The sequence below is a fragment of the Podarcis vaucheri genome (assembly GCF_965113315.1).
Source record: "Podarcis vaucheri genome assembly, chromosome: 3".
Classification (NCBI taxonomy): domain Eukaryota; kingdom Metazoa; phylum Chordata; class Lepidosauria; order Squamata; family Lacertidae; genus Podarcis; species Podarcis vaucheri.
This window is the reverse complement of record NC_138761.1, coordinates 47,432,666-47,454,295: the sequence shown is the minus strand read 5'-3', so window position 1 is coordinate 47,454,295 and position 21,630 is coordinate 47,432,666. Positions and strand designations below refer to the sequence as shown.

The window sequence follows — 21,630 nt, the reverse complement described above, 5'->3', positions numbered from 1 at the left end:
TCTAAATGTGTTTCAATGCAATCCCATTAAGTATCACTTCCCATTATTCAGGAATGACCTAGTCATTCAAAAGAGCCATGGAATGGGTCCTTGTGAGCCCTAATATAAATTATAATGACTGAACATAGTTGTACATAGTACTTCAGTAAATGATGTGTTAAGCATCTATCAGTATTCTGGTTTATTAATTTAGCATTTCATATTTCATTTCTTAGAGATATTTTGATTGAAAATATGAAGGCCGCTGTAGTCTTTACAATAGAGATAAATAAACGGCCACAGTTTCTGTCAAATATTTCTCATATTGCTATTTTTAAAAAATTTTTTTGTAACTTGGCCTGCAATCTTAAGCCTACCTCTGAAGCTTCTTAAAATCAGTGGAGCTTAGCTTCCAGGTAACATTGCATTCTTGATAGCCACTCATGGCAGATATATGACACGGGGAGTGTGGTAAATTAGCACCACAACCAACCGTTGCATTGAAAAGTTTTAAGCTGTGGATACTGGAAATGTTTGAATTGGAGCCCTCTTTAGAGGCTATGCTACCTGCAATAAGCCAGAGCCAAGAGTAGTCTAAACCGGGAGATATGCAAAGTGGGTTGGCATGCCCAAGTGGGTTGGGGTGTGGGCAGAGAAGCAGGACTGATGGAAGCCTGGCACATGGACTTGGGCCAGCAAAATTTCAAACAAGCTAGGTCCACGTGTGTTGACCCAGAAAATCTGACTTGAGACCCTCTACAGACCAAGGCTGTGTGGGTTTTTTTTTTAATTGGCAAGAGTCCCAATATCAGTTATACCACTCCCATTTCCCCCCCAGCTTCCAGTTGTTCCCCATTCAAATGAATGCACAGAAAAGCATTCCAAAACTAGACTGGGACAGTTCCAGTGGGATGAAATGAGTAGATAATAGGCATATCTACTTTTTGCTACTTCTTATATTTTTTCCAACTTCGTATTGAATCCTTGATTACACTAAATAGGCTGGTGCTTCAGTTACATTTTGTAGCCAGAAAAAAAAAATCTCTGAAAATTAGGTCTGAAAAAATTTGAGAGGACAGTTGGATTTGGCAACAATAAATGTGGCTGGTCTATGAAAAGGATTGTGAAGAGAGAGAAAAGGTAGTGTGACTCTAATCTTCGTTTTTCATAAACACATTGCTTCCCTTTATTTGATATCTTTACTAACGCTTTTGTCTAGCTTCTTTACTGTAGTATATCACTGGTTACATTTGTCATAGCTGGATTTTACTGTGAGATGTTACAGTACAATATGTTGGCTCGAAGTGCTTTGATGCATAGCTCTTTTTCTAGCAAGTGAAGAAATCATATTAAGGAACAATCTTTCAATGCATGCAATTTGCAGGAAAGAACTTGCGAAAGACACTTAGGGTAGAAATATATGTCACCTTCCTTCTCTGTGCTGTTTAACACAACATGTGATATGATGTGGTATCATTGCAGTGACAGTTGATGAAGTCAAGGAGGGAATTGGTAGTAGACAAATGCATTCTTGCTATGTCGTACCATGCATTAAACAAGAGGGAAGAGCCACAGGACAGTGGCAGCTCTGTGTCGCTCTCATGGTCTAATTCCACCTTTAATCAATCATGGAAACTACTGTAAGAAGTAAACTCAATCTCACTGAATGATGGACCCAGATGCTTTGCTGAATTTTTCTTATTTTCCGTACTGAAAATTAAAGGGATACTGTCAAGTAGTTTATGTCCCTATTATTACTCATTTCTGTTGTTAGAATCTATTCAGGAAATCCCTTATTTTCTTCTGTGGAATCCACCACTTCTTTCCAAGGAACCTTTCAAGAGCAATAGCTGGTGTTTATGCATGATTGTACACAGTATTTTTATTCTGCTGCTGCAGAGCCAGCCAGCCAGCCAGCAGAAGGACCACACGTTATTTAGTATGCCCTCTTCACAGAACTGTGCTGACAGCATTGATGGCAGGGATCACAAACAAGTAAGTACTGTAAGTAAGGCACAGCTTCTTAAAAGTGCATTGGTTTGCAATGGTAAAAGGTTAGATCTAGTGTTGCCAGTGTTCTGCCCACCAAAAGGACACTCCAACATCTGCTAATGGAAGGGGGAGAGGTGATTTTTAGTGATACCCGCTCCCTCCTGTACCCCTGAAAATCTGCTCCAGTGGCTTGGGGACCCTCCAGAACAGCACAGGAAACATCAAGGGGGAATGTGTGAAAACCACCCCTTCCATTAGCGAGAGCCTAAACTGGATTGAGGGTGGCGGGTGGCGCTGTGGGCTAAAGCCTCAGCGCCTAGGGCTTGCCGATCGAAAGGTCGGTGGTTCGAATCCCCGCGGCGGGGTGCGCTCCCGCTGCTCGGTCCCAGCGCCTGCCAACCTAGCAGTTCGAAAGCACCCCCGGGGGCAAGTAGATAAATAGGTACCGCTTACCAGCGGGAAGGTAAACGGCGTTCCGTGTGCTGCGCTGGCTCGCCAGAGCAGCGTTGTCACGCTGGCCACGTGACCCGGAAGTGTCTCCGGACAGCGCTGGCCCCCGGCCAATAAATGTGAGATGGGCGCACAAACCCCAGAGTCTGTCAAGACTGGCCCGTTCGGGCAGGGGTACCTTTACCTTTACTTTTAAACTGGATTGAAGGCCCTTGCATTCATGAAAGGACCCCTCTTGTGTACAGAAGGGAACTATTGGATCAAACACAAAATAAATTCTGAACTTAATGAAAATACTTGACAGTGTCCCTTTATAGGAGGATGTATCATATTTTAGGTCATATTTGAATCAATACAATCTTATAAGATTTAAAATATAGCATGTATTTAATTAATTACTAATTGCAACAGTATATTTCACAATCCACCTAAATTCTAAATTATGAAAACAGTGCATGTTATGAAGAGGTAGATTTGTGACTAAAATCCAGTTTGCCTTTAGTAGCTAAGCCCCAGGTTTAGCCATCAGGATTGAACCACTGGATCCTATGTACTTTCACATTTTCTATCTTTCATTAAAATGCAGTTGCTGCAGTTCAATATATACTAGATTTATGGCATTGAATCTATGTAAAAAAGTAGGAAAAAAGCAATGACACCCGTTTTCCTTTTCAGTTATTAAGTACATCTCATAAAAAAGAGAGGACTGCTTTCTTACACATTTCAAGTTGTTGTAACTACTCTCTTTATAAGAGGCTGTTGTTAAGTGTTGCAATGAGTTTCTTGGAACTTTGCTCATTCAGCACTTCCCATAGAATTCTGAAGTGAAAGGAAGGTTAAATTTTGTAGAAAAGGCACCAGGTGAGTATCTGGAGCAAGAGTGCGTAGTGCACAAACATCCTTTATAGTCTAAAAGCTTTGCTGTGAAATATTTTAAGTTTTCTAAGATATTTTAATTTTTCTAAGATGTATGGTAGATCTTAGAAATGGTTGCTGTATAAGCAACCTGTCCAGACCCTTGCTATCACAGGAGACTAATGCAAGCTATAAAGCAAATACCCTGGTGGTAGTTCAATTTTATACCGCTTAACATTTAAAATAATCTCTAAGTGGTGTACAGTCTTAAAAAAACTAGTGGTATACTAGTTTTCATACAAAAACACAGCCTAAAACCAGTAAAACAGCAATGGAAAAACACATAAAAACACATACAATTTAATAAAACAGAAATTCAGAATATTCAGTCATATAAAACAGGATCCAGTCTTATAGAAGAGTCTTGTCTTTGCAAGATGTCTGAAGCAACTGATAGTTGCTGCTTCACATATGGCAGAGGGAAGGGCTTTCCATAGTAAAGGGGCAACAGCAGAAAATCTCTATTCTTGGGTCACCACCCTATGATATTCTGTAGGGTAGGATGGGGTGCTGTGAGTAGAAATTCCCCAGATGATCATTTGACATAACTTTCCAAGAATACTGCTAGGGTAGAGATGGAGTGAGATCTTTGCATTACTGTTAGGTCTACTGGCTGTTTCTCATGCTTGTATTTGATTATATGTTTCCAATATCAGTATTGATATATTGGAGCGAACTGTAAACTTGGATTTTCAAAATGTTATTGGGTAGGTGAAAGCTGATTTTCTCTGGAGGTCAATTGAAACATGAAACATGGTTAAGCTACATAATATTCGATAGCCTAAGAAGAACGCCCTCTAGTTTAGAGTTCTGCTTCTCATGCTGGCTGTCTAGGTATGTTTGAGAAGCTAACAAAAACAAAATTTCAAAATAACACATCCAGATTGTAGGCATCTGTTTTATGAGCATGTTCTAAAGCAACCCCGAATCCCCTACTTTCATTATCTCTAGCCAGCATGGTAAATGGTTGGGGATGATAGGAGTTTTTGTCCTACAATGTGTGGGAACTCAGAGATAGGAAAGACTGTTCTATAGTTGTAAACTGATGTCATTAAACAACCAAACTGCATCCAGTTCTGTAAGTCAGGTAGTCACGTCTCCCTTCACTCCTGCTGGAACATCTCTTCTGATATAATACCATGTTTTGTGTTGGTGTGACAGTACCGGTGCAGACACTATTCATTGCACTAACAGTTCTTAATAAATTATTTGTTACTAAACTTCTTCCTTAGAATGAAAAATTTCTATTTTGTTAATTTGTTCAATCTCTTAACCAAAACTTTCACTTCAAGTTTTGTTTGGTACATACAGTGCTGAAGTTAAAATAATAATAATTTTCACTTCGTTAGACTTCTAAGATCTAGTAAAGGGTAAGTCAGTGAGCAAAAAATATGGTATTAGAATAAGGTAAAAATAAATTGTGCACAAAGGACAAAATATAAATGATGATAGGACTTTGTCCCCTACGAAGGCTAGGTCTAGAGATGTAATTTCATAGTCTTTCAGTTATTTCAGTTCCTCAGGATTGGTGCTATACAAACGAAGACCTTCAACAATCTTCAAGTATCTGAAAAGTAGTATGGAATTAAATAGCAATGAGTTCCATCTCCCCCCCCCCCCCATTTTCCTCTTCTTACAAACTATCAAAGATGGCTGTCAATAGCAAATATCAGTGTCAGAAATCATGGACCAATGTAGCATTGGTTACATTTTATGTTCTGGTGTCATGATGTGCATTGTTATTTCATCCACATCATAACTCCACAGTCCATCAAAGCAGATTTGCATGCGCAACTGATACAGATGTTCATGCTGGTGCTTGACATGCATCATGATGCTCTCATGTTGAACTTCATAGTTACATTTGATGTCCATCTTCCTCTATGCTCACACAACAAAGAGTGACTAGAATTGGATTCACCATGAAATGAGAGATTCTGGCTAGCTGGTGAAAATACATCTTGTTCCATCTGCTGTGGCACATGGCACACAATGGCTGGTTTGCTCATGGCGATAGAGCTTCTTTTGACAATCCACGGCTTTGGTTGTCTCCATTTTGGACCAGGTCACAGCTTCTCGTACTTTGTCATAGTGAACTTCATTCTGCCTTCTTCAACTATAATGAAGATAAACCAAAATAGATGCATTGCTAGGTTCACTTTCGTCCACCAAAGGAAATAGATGTTGCATGGCAATGTAGGCTCGCTATACCCTTTGAAGGTCCCTGGGAAGCAAAGAATGAAAGATGGTTGTTGTTGCCATCCGTCTTGAGAGACAATGGAGTGCGCCTCTGAGGGCGAAGCAAAAGGGATAAACCTCACAGTATCATGTTTATTGGAAAAGGTATTTATAGGGCTCAGAGTGAATCTGGTTAATCATAAGTTGCATGGTTTCATTATAAGGATCACCAACCCAGTGGTGCCTGTGGGCACCAGGTTGATGGTCCTCATGCATTTTTTTGGATGAAAAAGAAGTAGCAGGCACTTCCTTCACCTTTGGAGGTGCTTTTCTGAATGGGTGGGTGTTGGTGTAATTGAGAGATGCCCTTGGGCAGAGAGGAGGATAGCTGTATGTGGTGTGTGTGTGTGTGTGTGTGTGTGTGTGTGAGAGAGAGAGAGAGAGAGAGAGAGAGAGAGAGAGAGAAAGGTATGCAGCCTGTATGTTTAATCTGTATGAGAGAGGGAGAGATGGTTATGTGACTCTGTACATGTTAAGTGTGTGTGTGTGTGTGTGTGTGTGTAAGAGAGAGATTCATGTGGTGATTGTGTGTGTGTGTGTGTGTGTGTGTGTGAATGCGTGTGATGTGGTCACTTTGTATATTTTTTTCCTGGTACTGGGGAACAGTAACAGCATTTTTGTGTAGGGGTTTGTGTGTTCAGGGGAATCAGTCTCCACAATCAGAACCAGCAGAAGACAGTTGACATCTGACAGCAAACATGAAGTTATTCGGGTGGGGGAATAGCAATAACTGTACACTAATTTGGTTTTTTGCCATGCCACCTATGGCAGCCATTTTATGTTAGGCCATTCTTCCAGGGTAACTGTTTTGTGACTGGCATCCCCAGCACCTTCTCATAATCTGAAATGTGCTCACTGATCCAGAAAGGTTGTTGAACCCTGTTCTAATACATATACTAAAAGGATATTTTCTCACGGAGAAATGCCTTTTAGTGAAATGAACCCTTTCTGAGCAAATGGGAACATTAACTTATTTTGATTATTTGCATATATGTCAGGTTGCCTAACACATAGCATGGTTTCTCTGCTTTGGCTATAGCAAACAAACAGTAATCCAAGTCATAATGGTTCTGGTGCTTTGCTTTTTGCCTTGGAAAATAGCTCTGCTACTGCTATATTATGCAAGGACTGCTTATCCTGAAACAGTTTTTGTAATGTCATTCAGATATCACAATACAAAATAGGGGAAATACCCCCCCTTTAAAAATACAAGTAGCTCAATCTTTTCCCAGGTGTGCATATTTTGAAGAAAACTGTGGTATGTTTGTACAGACACCTCTTCTGCCTAGTGGCATACACAAATATATTGTGTTCAGGTATCTGAACCAAAGTATGAAAGCTGATTCATAAGAAGCATATATATATGCACACACACACAACCAAGTGTGTGTGTGTGTGTTTAAACACTAAATAAGTAGTATACTTAAATACTTGTCATTTTTACAGAATTAGGCCAATTTTTAAGTACAATATTGATTGTACCAATTAATTGCTCTTTGCCTAAACATCAAATATTTTGGTTCAGTCCTGATCTTCTAATACACAATTTTTTTAAAAAAAAAATCTTATAAAATTTGCTAAAACTTGACTTTGTAATTAATTACTTTTATCTTTCTTCAGGATGTGAAGAACCGTCGAAACCCTCGACTTGTGCCCTATGCCCTTCTTGATGATCGCACCAAGAAATCAAACAAAGACAGTCTCCGGGAAGCAGTTCGTACCCTCATTGGCTATGGTTATAACCTTGAGGCTCCTGATCAAGACCATGGTATTGAAATGCTGCTTTTTTAAATAAGCACATGAAATCAATAATACAAGTGCTTTCATCACAACTATGCAACTTTTATATATAAAAAATTCAAATTCTTAAAGTGTGCTACATACTAACAGAATTTAGGAATGCCCCATGGAAGCTGGATATGGTTAAGAATGTTAGGTTGCAATCCTAACCATGTCAACTCAGACATATGTCCTACTGAAATTATTTGGGCCTTAGTGGGGTTAGGATTGCATCTTTAGCTGTCAAATCTCAATTCGGTTATGATTCCTTGATTTTGTCAATTTTCTTACCATGCTGGAAGTTGTTTTCAATTCAGTTAGAATGGTATCTTAGTTCTTAAAGGAAATCATCCTAATGAATAAATAAAAGGAAAATTTGTAAACATTATTTCTTATTTATGTTCTCATTCTTTCCCCATTAGCTCCTGTAGTTGGCATTAATAACTATCTCAGATCTGGTTTTCGTTTTGTTTTCTAGTACCATATCCTCTGCTTAAGCAAGATTTCTTATTACATAACATTTTTCAAGTGAGGTGTTATAAGTTGCTCATCTATGACAGCCATCCTCCAGATGTTTTGTACTACAAGTTTCATAAGCCTCAGCAAGCATTGATGTGCTCTCAGGAATGGATGGTTAGGTCCGAAACATATTTCACTATCAAGAGTTTATACTGCAATCCTATGCTTGTTTACTCTAAATGAAGACCTTTTGTGTTCAATGAAAGTTGCTCCTGGGTAACTGGGCAAAGCTGGAACCTCCACAATGATGAAGCACCTTCAATTTGCAAAAAGTAAATAAATGTTTATTATATTTTAAATTTTGCAGCTGCAAGACCAGATGTATTCTGTGGTATGATGGAAAGGTTTAGGATCTTCCGAACAGAGAAGACATATGCAGTGAAAACAGGAAAGTGGTATTTTGAGTTTGAAGTAGTGACTGCAGGAGACATGAGGGTTGGTTGGGCCAAGCCAGGTTGTCAACCGGATCAAGAGCTTGGATCAGATGAACAAGCATTTGTTTTTGATGGATTCAAGGTACGTATTTATTCATTCATCCATCCATCTCTGGGCTGAGTTTAGACTTGCGGGTTCTATTTTGTTTTGTACTAGAATGTCAAAGTGCAGGAGCTAGAGTCTGGTCATACTGCAAAATAGTGACTTGAGGAAGGAGTCAACTGCTGGCTCAGAAATGGAGCCAGTTGCCTACTGCAACCCACAAGCTGTACTCTGGGACAGTGATATGTGTATACAATATATATGAGTGCTAATCTTAATGGGAGTTATTTCTAAAGCACATTTCCCCCCTCTCCCCAATCAAGGCTGTTCTGTACCTAAGCATTTTCTGTCTATGTACTGGGTGGGTGAGGATCAGCTCTGGAAAGCAAATAAGAGGGAATGGGGACCTTCTTTACCGTCCCTCCTCTTCTGAAATATTCCTTTATAGTCCCTGCAAGGTGGAAGGGGACTACCATTAGAGCATGTATTCTGCAACTCTACTCCCCTCTGATATTTAAGCTGTCAGGGTTGAGCAGGTCAGTGGTCTCTCTCCCTCTGCTCACTGTTGTTCTCTCCCCCCTCCCCAACTGACACACTTTCCATAGTTCAGCTGCTCCTGTCTCAATCATAGGTCAAAGAACAAAATGTTGCAGTACATCCTCAACTACTAACATGAATTCTCTGGTGCAGAGTTCCAGCCAGCCAACATCCAGAATGTTGTTGTTGTTGTTTAGTCATTTAGTCGTGTCCGACTCTTCGTGACCCCATGGACCAGAGAACGCCAGGCACATCCAGAATACTACCACACTAATAAATGATAATTTGCAAAAAAGCAAAGCAAATCAGTTGGCTTACAATGAACTTATAATTATTCAAATGAAATAGATATTCTTTGGATTCTGCTTCTGTTGTTTGTGTTGAAATGACAATATGCCCTACAAATCTTTTGATGCTTTTAACACTAATACTGTTAACCTTTCACAATGCTAATGGTAAGATTTGCAGTCCAACAGTTGCTTGCAACTACTTGCAGAATGCTATGTGACAGTATTAATTGTAGTAGCATGTTAATTTATCTTTGGGGATGCTTATTAGTCATACACTGGAGGCACAGTCCTCTTAATTGCCTTTCATTCAAATAATGAAATCCTTTATTACCCAGGCTCAACGGTGGCACCAGGGAAATGAGCATTTTGGCCGTTCTTGGCTGACAGGGGATATTGTAGGCTGTATGGTTGACTTGAATGAGCGCACCATGATGTTCACTCTGAATGGAGAAATCCTTCTTGATGACTCGGGTTCCGAGCTAGCATTCAAGGACTTTGAGGTTGGTGATGGTAAGTTCTTTTTCCCCCTTAATAAAGTTTTTATTTATTTTCGTAATACATAAGGCACATTTTGAGAAAATAATTGTTCCAGCAATAAACGGCACACAACTTGCTGGTGGTAGTAAGTTCTTAAACTATTTTATGCTGCTAACTGGCTTTGGTGGCAAGTCTTACTGTTATAGGAAAAAGTCTTTTAACGTGTCATCCACATGACCTTAATGAAAATATACACCTGAGCAGCTCCACAAAAAACACCTCTGTAAGTAAATAAATAGTAAATGTTTCCCAGCAGTGTTTGGCAAGGTCATCCTCATGGCCATGAACAATGTCGCTGCTGTATTTTACATCAACGAATGGGGTAGAACAAGATCTGGGACTATCTTGTACACGGACCTTGACTGAACACACCTATTTGCATGACTTTGCAATTATTCTATGGAATGACTAAGCTCCCCCTCACAGGAGGGACCTTTGCATTCTACTAGAGCTGCTGTTTCCTCTTTGACCTTTATTAGTGGACACCCTGTGTTGGAGATTTGCCAGGCTGCTGGCTGAGTTGAGTTGCATAAATTACTTTTCTTGAGACAGACCAGACAGCAGTCTATTTGCTTATTTTGGCCCTAAGTATATTCATAGCCACATGCAGTTGCAGCAGTCCAGGGTCTAAGAGGAATTTTCCTCTCCACGTCTTAAATTTCTTGCTCTAAGCTTGAACATGTTCATGTTCATTTCAGCAACTTCCTCTTTTGTTCAGTTGTGCTGTGAGTTGAGGGTTTCTGCCAGCTAGGTTCATTTTGGGAGGGATGGGAAGCTCCCCACCCAGGTGAAGTCAGAAGTGGGCTCCCCCCTCCACCTGGAGAAGGTGATTTCCTCTCTTAAGAAGGGAAACATGGTAAGTTAAAATTGCTCCCCCACCCTACTAACAATGTTTTATCCCAATGGCAACAATTTAGACAAGTGCAGCTGGGGGTTTGTTCTTAGCTACATTTATTATTGTTCTAAATCAAACATCAAAAGGGAATTTGAAAGACTTAAAAGAAGACATCCAAGATATAGGGATGTGGGAAGAAGTTTTATTTTATACTCCACCCTTTGATCAACTGATTCCCAAGGCAATTTACATTAAATTATAAGAATACAACTGAGGAGCAGTATTTTTACAGCATTTAGTGGAGCCAGGACTCTATTCAGATGTGGCAATGAACATTTGACACCATTGATTTACTTTGCTGAGATGTCTGTTTCCAGGAATGATATTATATATGGCTAATTTGCCCTTTTCAATATAGGGAGTTCCACATGAGTACTGAATTTATATATTTTTGCATGCATTTTCCTATCCAGATAAAATTATGATATTATATATTTCAGAGACTTGTTCTTTGGCTTGTGGGGGGAGGGGTAAATAAATAAAACATTTTTTTGAATATTTATGATTCATGGATTGCATCTGTTTTTGTTTTGTTTTGGCAGGCTTTATACCTGCATGTAGCCTGGGATTATCACAAGTGGGCAGAATGAACTTTGGCAAAGAAGTGAGCACCTTGAAATATTTCACTATTTGTGGTTTGCAAGAAGGCTATGAACCATTTGCGGTGAATACAAACAGGGACATCACCATATGGCTGAGCAAGAGACTACCTCAGTTTCTCCCAGTACCACCAAATCATGAACATATTGAGGTTTGATATATCTTCAGTTCATTTTGTGGGCTTGGGCAGAGAGTTGATATAGAATTCCATTTTGCACTCACTAATCAGGGAGTTAGCTCAGTGGGGACTTACTTTTGTGTAGGCCTGAACAAAGTTAGAAATGTTCATTTTGGCATTTATTCATCCTAGCCTGTGTTGATTCCATTCTTCTGCAGAACCATAGCAAAGTAATTAATTATGTAAAGCCTGCAGATTTTTTAATAAAAAAGTTATACGAATAAATGCACATTGCATTCACTTCAGTGAATTCCATTCCTGAACACTGAATGAGCAGGTGGAAAGTGTCTCCTCAGAGCAGAATTCTCCTACATCCCTGTTTCTGAATAAACCTGCATATGGTTTGTAATGTTTCTTGGTGGAATTCAGTATGCTAAGTTCTCTTCTCAGTGAGTGTAGAAGGCATCTTTCATAGATGCAATCCCCAAGTTTATTTTACTGCAAACTGTCGATGCCTAATGCAGGGTTGCAAGCCTTCAGTGCAGCGGTTCTCAACCTGTGGGTCCCCAGATGTTGTTGGACTACAACTCCCATCATCCCTGAGCCCTGGCCTTGCTAGCTAGGGGTGATGGGAGTTGTAGTTCAACAACATCTGAGGACCCATAGGTTGAGAAAGGCTGCTTCAGTGGCAAGTCCCATTGTGCCATCATTCCAGGTTGAAAGGGGTAGTGCAGGTACCCCCTCTCCAGTACATAAAGCAACAATTGTGGTATTAAATTAGATTTCCCCCCATGCCATGTAGATATCACTCAGTACTTGGATGTTCTTTGTTTTATTTTCTTTCAGATGTTGTTGGACTACAACTCTCCTCATCCCTGACTGCTAGTCCTGCTAACTAGGGATGATGAACGTTGTAGTCCAACAACACTTGGGCACCTAAGGTTGAAAACGACAGATCTAGATTATGAAGTTGGGAAAAGTTTACGTGGTCTATATATCCGTGTGGGATCTATCCCCTAAAGCATTGTGGGGTTAAGACAAAGCAGCAGTGGGGGACCTCTGGCCTATGGGCCTAATTAGACCCACATGACTTTCCATTTGGCCCAAGAGGCAGTTTCAGCCAAGCCACACCCACCTGCCCTACACATATATGATGTAGTATATGATGTCTGGTGTAAGGCAGGTAAAGATGCAGCTGGGCCAGTGGCGTAGCGTGGGTTGTCAGCACCCGGGGCAAGGCAAGGCAAATCCCCTAACCCGTGGATTTGCGCCCCCTAACCCTAACCCCCAGATGTTGCGCCCGGTGCTGCTGGCCCCCCCTGCACCCCCCACGCTACGCCACTGAGCTGGGCTGAAAGGAAGTCAGTTTTCATTTTTAAAACCAAGACTTGACTGCTGTATTTTTTACCTAAATATTAGATTACTAAAGTGCTTTTTGCAACTGTTGGAGGGTTAAATTTTTAATTGTACTGTTGATGCTCTAATGGGCAGCTTGTACTAATAGTAATCTTACCTTGTGAACTTGTTATAAATGCATCAGTGATGTTCATATTAATATTTTAATATTTACTTGCTATTAAAAACCTTTGAATGCAAGTAAATGTGCATTCAATTTTACATTTTTCATTAATTTTACATTTTAGTTTTTGCATTTGGTAGGTTACAAGAATAGATGGTACTGCGGACAGCTCCCCATGCTTGAAGGTCACACAGAAGTCCTTTGGGTCTCAGAATAGTAAAACAGAAATCATGTTCTATCGGCTCAGCATGCCTATTGAATGTGCAGAAGTATTCTCTAAAATGCCTGGAGGAGGAATGCCCAGTTCCAGCCGCCTTGGACCAAAGAATGACTTGGATGATTATGATGCAGATTCTGACTTTGAAGTTCTTATGAAGACTGCTCATGGTCACCTTGTACCTGATCGTATAGAAAAAGAAGCTGTAAAATCAGAGTTCAATAATCATAAAGACTACACACAAGAGAAACCTTCACGCCTCAAGCAAAGGTCAAGTGGTTTGATCTCTCTGTGGTATTTTAACCACACTGTTTACTTTCAAGGTCATGCAAATTTCCTGCTTACTGTTCTCTGGGAATTGCCTCTGCATCATAGAATCAGTGCCTGTTGCTGCTGGATAATTCAGTGTAGACTTCAAATATTGTTTCTGGGTTGTTTCTCAAATCCAGCATCTCTTTCTTTGTCAGGATCACCCATCCCCAACCCTGCCCCTTTCTCTCTTAGAATCACCCCCACCCCCCCTCTCTATTTAAGGATTATCCATTCTGAAATACAACACTCCCTCCTCCTTTCTCTCTCAGGATCACTCCCAGCCACTAAACTATTTCTTTTCTCTTTTTTCCACATGTGACCCCTCTCCCAGCACCCCAAGCGATTCACACAAATACACATTAGTCTCTCTGTCTCCTCCCCACCATTCTGCCCCTGGTCACTTCACTGTCTTCTCCATCTCAGTTTCCCCCCCTCCTTCCCTCCCAGTTGCTCCCTACTTGTCCCCACACCTGGTTGTTCCTCAGCATCCTTAACCTCCACCCATAACTGATCTAGGAGGGCAACAGCAGTGTTTCTGCATAAGTGCCATGGGTTCCCATTATAAGGCTTCACCAATTTTAATGTGTGCCAGGTAATTGGTGTAGACAGTTGGATGGGATGGTAGCTTGGGGTGGGTGGGGCAGAGAAGCAAGATCTTTCTGTGACTCAGGGCATGGCTTGATTATTAGACTTCTATCCAATTAAAGACTTCTTTCCAAAACTGGAATATATGCAACACTAATTTTTTTTTTAAGGTGAGCAAACTGTGCTCAGGCAACCCCCCCTTCCACACCATTATTCATTTTAATAATATGTTCTTCACAAATCTCTAGGATAATGTATGCCTAAATTACTCAAACGGGTATGTTATCCTGCAGATTTATGAAGGACGTATTATTAAACTGAATAATGGGGAGTTTGGTTAAGCACTGTTTGTGTGCCTTTTTAAAAAAATATTTCATATTCTAGGTTTGATAAACTCATAAACAGATTTTATCAAATGGAGCGCTTAGTATTATGTTTATCGAACCATTGTATCCAGAAATTATAAAATGGTTATTTATTCTCTCTCAAATATTTTGATATATTACAGATTTATGCTGAGAAGGACGAAGCCAGACTACAGCTCAAGCCACTCTGCAAGGCTCACTGAAGATGTCCTAGCTGATGAAAGAGATGATTATGATTACTTAATGCAAACATCTACAGTATGGCAACTTAGTGTTACTATTTGTACTGTGTTTTCTCAGATAATTGCCATGTTTTTTCTATTATGATACTACATAAACAGCTTGAAATTATCTTAGGCACCATTCTTTAATTTTATAGATGACTATAAACTGCTTATCCGTGAACCGCAGCTACTGAATTACATTTAAATTATAACCTTATTTATTATTATTAGTTCATCATTGCTATATTGTGTTGACTATAAGGCTGAACCAAAATGTACTGGTGTTCAATTTTTATTCGATGTGTAGACTTTCAAAGCTGGTTGTTTCCCACCTTTAGTGGAGTTACCGTGTTCTACTTAGCATGGAGGGATGAGAAAGACGAAAGGATGTAATATTGTTTAGCCATGTCACCTCTTGCAATCCCTCACTCAACACCAGCCTGCTGATGACTTTAGATTCAGAGCCAATCTGGGCAATGACTTGTGCTTTCTTCTTACCCAGTGCTACTTGATATTCTGCGGTTGTCCTTCATTTGTTAGATGATAGCCAACAGCTGGGACGTGGGTGGCACTGTGGGTTAAACCACAGAGCCTAGTACTTGCCGATCAGAAGGTCGGCGGTTCGAATCCCTATGACGGGGTGAGCTCCTGTTGCTCGGTCCCTGCTCCTGCCAACTTAGCAGTTCGAAAGCACGTCAAAGTGCAAGTAGATAAATAGGTACCGCTCCGGCGGGAGGGTAAATGGCGTTTCTGTGCGCTGCTCTGGTTCACCAGAAGTGGCTCGGTCATGCTGGCCACATGACCTGGAAGCTGTACACCGGCTTCCTCAGCCAATAAAGTGAGCGCCGCAACCCCAGAGTCAGCCACAACGACTGGACCTAATGGTCAGGGGTCCCTTTACCTTTACCTTTGGCCAACAGCTAAGCTGAGAAGCAGTTTATTTGAGCCTCTGGTTGAGTACTGATCCCAAGGGCTATGTTTCCCTTAACCTTTTGGACCAGAATATGCTTGCTATTATAGTGTTGATAACTAGCTGACTAGTTTGTAGGCACTGGACAGCACCACAACCAAGGGGTGAGTTCCCTGATGGACCCAGTGAGGTGCCCTTAAGCAGTCTTAGAAGTAGGGGCTCATAGCTGTCCACACTCCCAGGTTGGTGATAGCAAGCAGAGAGAGTGGCTTATACTATCAGCTGTCGTAAAGCAGCCTTCATTCCTTCCCCACCAATTGGCCTGGCAGGATTAGGCTGCCCATGCAACACCAAAAGGTCTGGAACCTGCAGCCAATAAATTTGAGACCAGTTTTAATCAAATCTGGTGTGGGTTTCCATCATTATGTCCTCCTCGCATTCTCTTCCTAGTATACACACAGATTTTTTTGTCAAGTACAATGCTTATCTTACCAAATTATCAGTGTTAGTTTCAAAGCTGTTAATTACCCAATTTTGTACAGATGCTTTTACTATAATTATTGTCAATAGCTTTTATAATGCTTTCATCACCATATTCGTCAATGGTGTCTATAAATAACACAATATGGATATTTAAAGTCAATATACTATCACATAGGAACTTCACTGACGTTATTTAATGGTGTATTTTCACAGTTGAAGCACATTGGCCAGTGCTACCAGTAATATCCCATGGAGGACATGGAATTACTTTATATTAGAAAAAACTTTGCAGGACATGCCATTCAACCAATTTACAAAGATGAGCGTTTAAAAATTTGTACTGACCAGTAGGTCAACGAAGGGGCTGTTTGGGGACAAAATGAAATTGAAAACACAATATAGATTTTGTCTAATTCCTAATTATGAGTCAGCTATGGATTTTTATGCAAGAAGGAAGTTCTCGCTCAAAACAAAAAATTAATATTTTGGGTCTTTTTAAATTTCTTGACAGTATTATTATTCTGTGCGCATCTTTCCTGGACAAGAACCTGCTAATGTCTGGGTGGGCTGGATTACATCTGACTTCCATCAGTATGACACAAGCTTTGATTTGGATAGAGTCCGTACTGTTACCGTAACCCTAGGAGATGAAAAAGGAAAAGTTCATGAGAGGTTGGTTTTGTTTCTCTTTAGATCGGAATTATGTGATATCAAAACTTGTGCATCATAGTGATTCCATTATAAGACTAAGGATGCTCTGTTGATTTGTAATGTTTCTATTTTTTGTTTGTGTGTTTCAAAATTATATATAATCACTTGCCAAATATATCATCTTTTAAAAAAATGCATTCTGTTGCCCTTTTGTCTAGTTTATTCCTGAGGAAGATATGAAGACATGTATTTTATTTTATTTCCGTAAAGGGCTTCGTGAAGCTTTGTGTTTTTAATTGTTTTCAATCCAATGCAAACTGTGATCTAAATACACTTAGTAGACTTTGGAACGTAAATTGCAGAACCCTTTCTCTGTCTATGTAGTGAAAAATACTGGCTGCTGTTTTTGTAGTTAAAGAACATTAAATGTAGCTCTGTGCTATTATTCCACATTTATAGAGAGCAGTTCAGTTTGAATGATCATTTCAGGCTTCATAAAAGCTGGGAACAAACATTGAGGCCAGTCATTCATCCCCTCACCTTCCCCTTCTGTGCTGCTTCAGCCCTTCATTTCTGACTTAGGCTAAGCCAGAGTTCCTCATTATGTCTGAACAGGGAGCTCTAGCTTAATATTAATTAACAAGCCTAGATAATATCTGGGTTTATTATGCTATCTTATTGGCTGACATTAAGCTAGAGTTCCCCACTTTCGACATAACAGGGAAGTTTGGTTTAATACCAGCAAGAAATGAAGCGCACAAGTGTCACACAGGGAGAGAGAGGAGTCTTTGGCCTCAGCACTGCTTCCCAGCTTCATTAATCATGGTTTATGAAGCCTGGAATTATGATCTGAACTAGGACATTGGATGCAAGCCCTTGAAAGTGAAGGGTGTGTGAATTCCTAATGATTCTAGTAGGACATAAGTGCATAGTTAGAATAATGTAGCCCCTATGCATGCAGGTGCCCATGTGTACACTGGAGCCCAGTGGAGTTTGAGATCTTGGTTTGCAACATTCAGCTTCCACAGTATCTCATATGCTGCTCATCTTTTGAAATACAGCATCAAACGCAGCAACTGCTATATGGTATGCGCTGGTGAGAGCATGAGTCCCGGGCAAGGGCGCAATAACAATGGGCTCGAGATTGGCTGTTCGGTTGATGCTGCAACTGGTGTCCTGTCCTTCACAGCTAATGGCAAAGAGCTAAGCACCTATTATCAGGTAATTCTTCTTAGGTTGTCACTTGTTCAAGAACAGACAACTAGACTCATCTTTTTTATTATTATTATTATTATTATTATTATTATTATTATTATTATTATTTTGGAGTATTCATGGAAAATAAATTTCCATTCCCAGAAATTTCAACCTCAGCTGTGTTTGTTTCATGCACTTATCATCTTGAATTATAATGCATTTCTGTTTGTTCATAATTTAGGTTGAACCAAGTACTAAATTATTCCCTGCAGTATTTGCACAAGCCACAAGCCCCAATGTTTTCCAATTTGAATTGGGAAGAATAAAGGTAATTTTAAAACCATTTGTTCCTGTGCTGTGTTGTTGAATTTAGAATGTTTGTAATATTGGGGTTTTTCTTTGAGTTCATAAACCTTCGAAACAGTATCACATAGTGTTGAGAGGTCTCTCCTCCTACTTACTCACTTACATACACTTCAGGTTACAGACTCTGCTAACCCAGAAATAGTGCTTCAGGTTAAGAACTGTGCTTCAGGATGAGAACATAAATCGTGCTCCGGCGGTGGCAGGAGGCCCCATTAACTAAAGTGGTGCTTCAGGTTAAGAACAGTTTCAGGTTAAGAACGGGCCTCTGGAACGAATGAAGTACTTAACCCAAGGTACCACTGTACGTGGAGGAGGGGGATTGTTTTTCCAGTTCCCTTTCAATTATTAGGTAGCTTTATGCCCAAACCTTGACTTTTCTGGAGGATGCTACTAAGTATATTCAATAGTCTTTCTATAATAAGATAAAAACAAAAAGATGGAACCCATAAATGTTGTCAGTCTTCACATGAAAGCTGTATATTTCCTCCCAGGAAACCAAGCGAACCACAAGCCTTTTGCGCACAGTCAGGGGGGGGGGCTGTAGACTCGTCATGCATAATGTTTGCTTTGTATGGAGTCTTAATTTTTGCAACTCTGCCTTGCTCTTTCCAGAATGTAATGCCATTGTCAGCTGGCCTGTTCAAAAGTGAGCACAAAAACCCAGTCCCCCAGTGCCCTCCCCGTCTGCATGTTCAGTTTCTGACACATGTGCTTTGGAGTAGAGTACCAAACCACTTTCTGAAAGTTGACATATCACGGATCAGTGAACGTCAAGGCTGGTCAGTACAGTGCCTGGAGCCTTTGCAGTTCATGTCACTTCACATCCCAGAGGAAAACAGGTATTCCTTGTTTGCATTTATAAATCAATGTGGGATATTATGGTGACATTCATGCAATGACAAATCATATTTCCGGAGCTTTATGTTTCTGTACTTTATTAATTTTGGGATGTATCCAATGGTGCCTCTCCACTGACCAAGGATCTTTGATCTAGCGAAGACGTACATCAATAGATCAGGGAGGTAGGTGATATTTGCTGATTTACAGCATCACTGTATCACCCGCATCCTCATGCTGTCCCAAAGCATCCCCCAACCCTCTTGACCAGATATGGTGAGTTATGGAGTGCAGGAGGTTATGGGAGGGGGAATAAGTGAAAAGTGCCTTCCTCCCTGTTCCGCTCTTGAAAGCCTCCAGTGGATCAAAGTGTCTTCCAGCAATTGACGGACATAATTAGACACAGCCCTTTGAAGTTTCCCCCTTTCAGTCAAAATGTTCTGAATAATACACTCCCCACCGCACCTCATAAATACACACACAGCCATATGGGCCATAGTCCTCAGGCTAATGAATGGGACTAGAATACTCTTCTCATTAGTTCTGAAGTCTCAGAGCAACTGGAATTTGGAGCAGTGTGGTCCTTCTGGCAGGGAGAGTGGGGGAAAGCTCCTTGCAATTGCTCCTCCTCTGGTTGATGGGATAGGATAGGAGCAGGTTAGCTTTCCCCTTGCTGTGATGGTCTTCCTGAGGAACAGGGGCATAACATCTTAGTATCATTTAAATTGTGGTGACTTGCCTGCAGACTACATTGGGTGCCTTGAATTTTTTAATATGGTGTTCTTCTTCCTCGCTGTGATTTCTAGTCATTGCTAGACGCTTGGTGGGTGGACCCAAAACAGCCAGCAGTTCTCACCCCCTCAACAAATTAGGAGCAGCACCATGTTCTGTCACTTCCTTAGGACAAACACTTCTTCAGTCCTTCAGAAGCCTTTGTTTAGCTTCAGCTGCTGTCACCATCAACTGGCAGAACTTGAATCTGTCCATCAGCATTCTGAGCCAAGCGGAGAGTTATCTAAGGGAGCCAGCCAAAGGGAGAAGCAACTTCAAAACACCATAATTGGAGGAGGGAATGAAGTTGATCCCCATTGTTTCATTGGTCATATTGATATGTTGAGCAGCATGATGGGGGCCACCTTGTTACTGTTATTTGTGCACCACTCTGAAAACCGTTTTTTGACTGAAGATCAGGGTAAAAAATACTTACATTTTTTTGTTGCAGCTCCTACTTAATACAAGTAGGAGCTGCAACAAAAAAATGTAAGCATCTCTAACAGTAGTATATTTTCATTTCACTTAAGCAACAATTTTCATACTCATGCGGGTTGACCCGTTCTCAGTGATTTTTATAAAAAATAACATTTCACTTTTCCTAGATAGTGAAGTTATTATTAAACTTTCTTTTCCACAGGTCTATAGACATTTTAGAATTGTCAGAACAAGAAGAATTGTTGAAATTCCACTACCATACTCTCAGACTGTACTCAGCTGTTTGTGCTCTTGGGAATAATCGAGTAGCGCATGCCATGTGCAGCCATGTGGATGAGTCTCAGCTTCTTTATGCAATTGAGAACAAGTATATGCCGGGCTTGTTACGTGCCGGCTATTATGACCTTCTAATTGACATTCATCTTAGTACTTATGCTACTGCAAGGCTGATGATGAACAATGAATTTATTGTTCCCATGACAGATGAGACTAAGAGCATTACTCTGTTCCCTGATGAAAACAAAAAGCATGGCCTACCTGGCATAGGACTCAGCACTTCCCTACGGCCCAGAATGCAGTTTTCCTCTCCCAGTTTTGTAAGAATCAACAATGAGTGTTATCAGTACAGTCCTGAATTTCCTCTGGAAATATTGAAGACTAAAACCATAGAGATGCTGACGGAGGCAGTTCAAGAGGGTAGCCTCCATGTCAGAGATCCAGTAGGTGGGACTACAGAGTTTCTCTTTGTTCCTTTGATCAAGCTTTTTTACACTCTTCTCATAATGGGGATCTTCCATAATGGAGACCTGAAGCATATCTTGCAGCTGATTGAACCTAGTGTTTTTAAGGAAGACACAGTCCATGAGGATGAGACTCGAGTAATAGCAAAAAAAGAATTAATTGCAGATGGACTAAATTTGGAGACAGGAGGAGAGAAGGTCCCAGAAGAAGGACTCCTTCAAATGAAACTTCCCGAGCCAGTGAAATTGCAGGTAATCATGAAATAATCTATCGTAATGACATCTGCTATGGCTGTTTTTTCCACCCATCCACATTTCTCTATCCTCCATCCAGGCAAGGAAGAGACATTATCACTTCAAGGACATCTACCATTCAGGCAAAGGCACTGGTAAGAGGTGTGGCCTGAGGATAGTCCAGAGGGCCAAGTAGAGAAGCCTGAAGGACTACTTTTGTCCCCTAGGCCTGAGTCTCTTACCTTCTGGATTGAAGGCAATCCATGGAGGAAAGTACTTCACACAAACAAGCAAACAAGTTTATATGAACAGAATGATTCAAAACAGAAATTAAAGGTTTGTGCTGAGATATGTGAAGGCAAGAGGGTAGACTTTTTTATAGTATTCAGAACGAGAGATAATAAAAAACCTGAAATCAAAGACTTTGAAAAATCCCACAAACAGAAAGGTGTTTG

At 40.5% G+C, this 21,630-nt stretch overlaps 1 protein-coding gene across 18 annotated transcripts in view; it reads left to right on the top strand.

Annotated features, from left to right (window-relative positions):
• RYR2 (ryanodine receptor 2) overlaps positions 1-21,630 on the top strand; it is a 248,421-nt gene that overhangs the window by 117,959 nt on the left and 108,832 nt on the right. For 7 of the 18 annotated variants that reach the window (XM_082214934.1, XM_082214941.1, XM_082214936.1 and 4 more), the window contains 12 exons: positions 1,879-1,983; positions 7,195-7,342; positions 8,180-8,388; positions 9,512-9,686; positions 11,151-11,359; positions 12,986-13,332; positions 14,468-14,582; positions 16,453-16,613; positions 17,654-17,813; positions 18,031-18,117; positions 18,768-18,994; positions 20,404-21,193. In XM_082214934.1, the coding sequence (XP_082071060.1) occupies positions 1,879-1,983; positions 7,195-7,342; positions 8,180-8,388; positions 9,512-9,686; positions 11,151-11,359; positions 12,986-13,332; positions 14,468-14,582; positions 16,453-16,613; positions 17,654-17,813; positions 18,031-18,117; positions 18,768-18,994; positions 20,404-21,193 (2,733 nt within the window). The remainder of the gene's footprint in view (positions 1-1,878; positions 1,984-7,194; positions 7,343-8,179; positions 8,389-9,511; positions 9,687-11,150; positions 11,360-12,985; positions 13,333-14,467; positions 14,583-16,452; positions 16,614-17,653; positions 17,814-18,030; positions 18,118-18,767; positions 18,995-20,403; positions 21,194-21,630) is intronic. The other 11 variants (XM_082214932.1, XM_082214930.1, XM_082214931.1 and 8 more) reach the window with 2 other exon arrangements.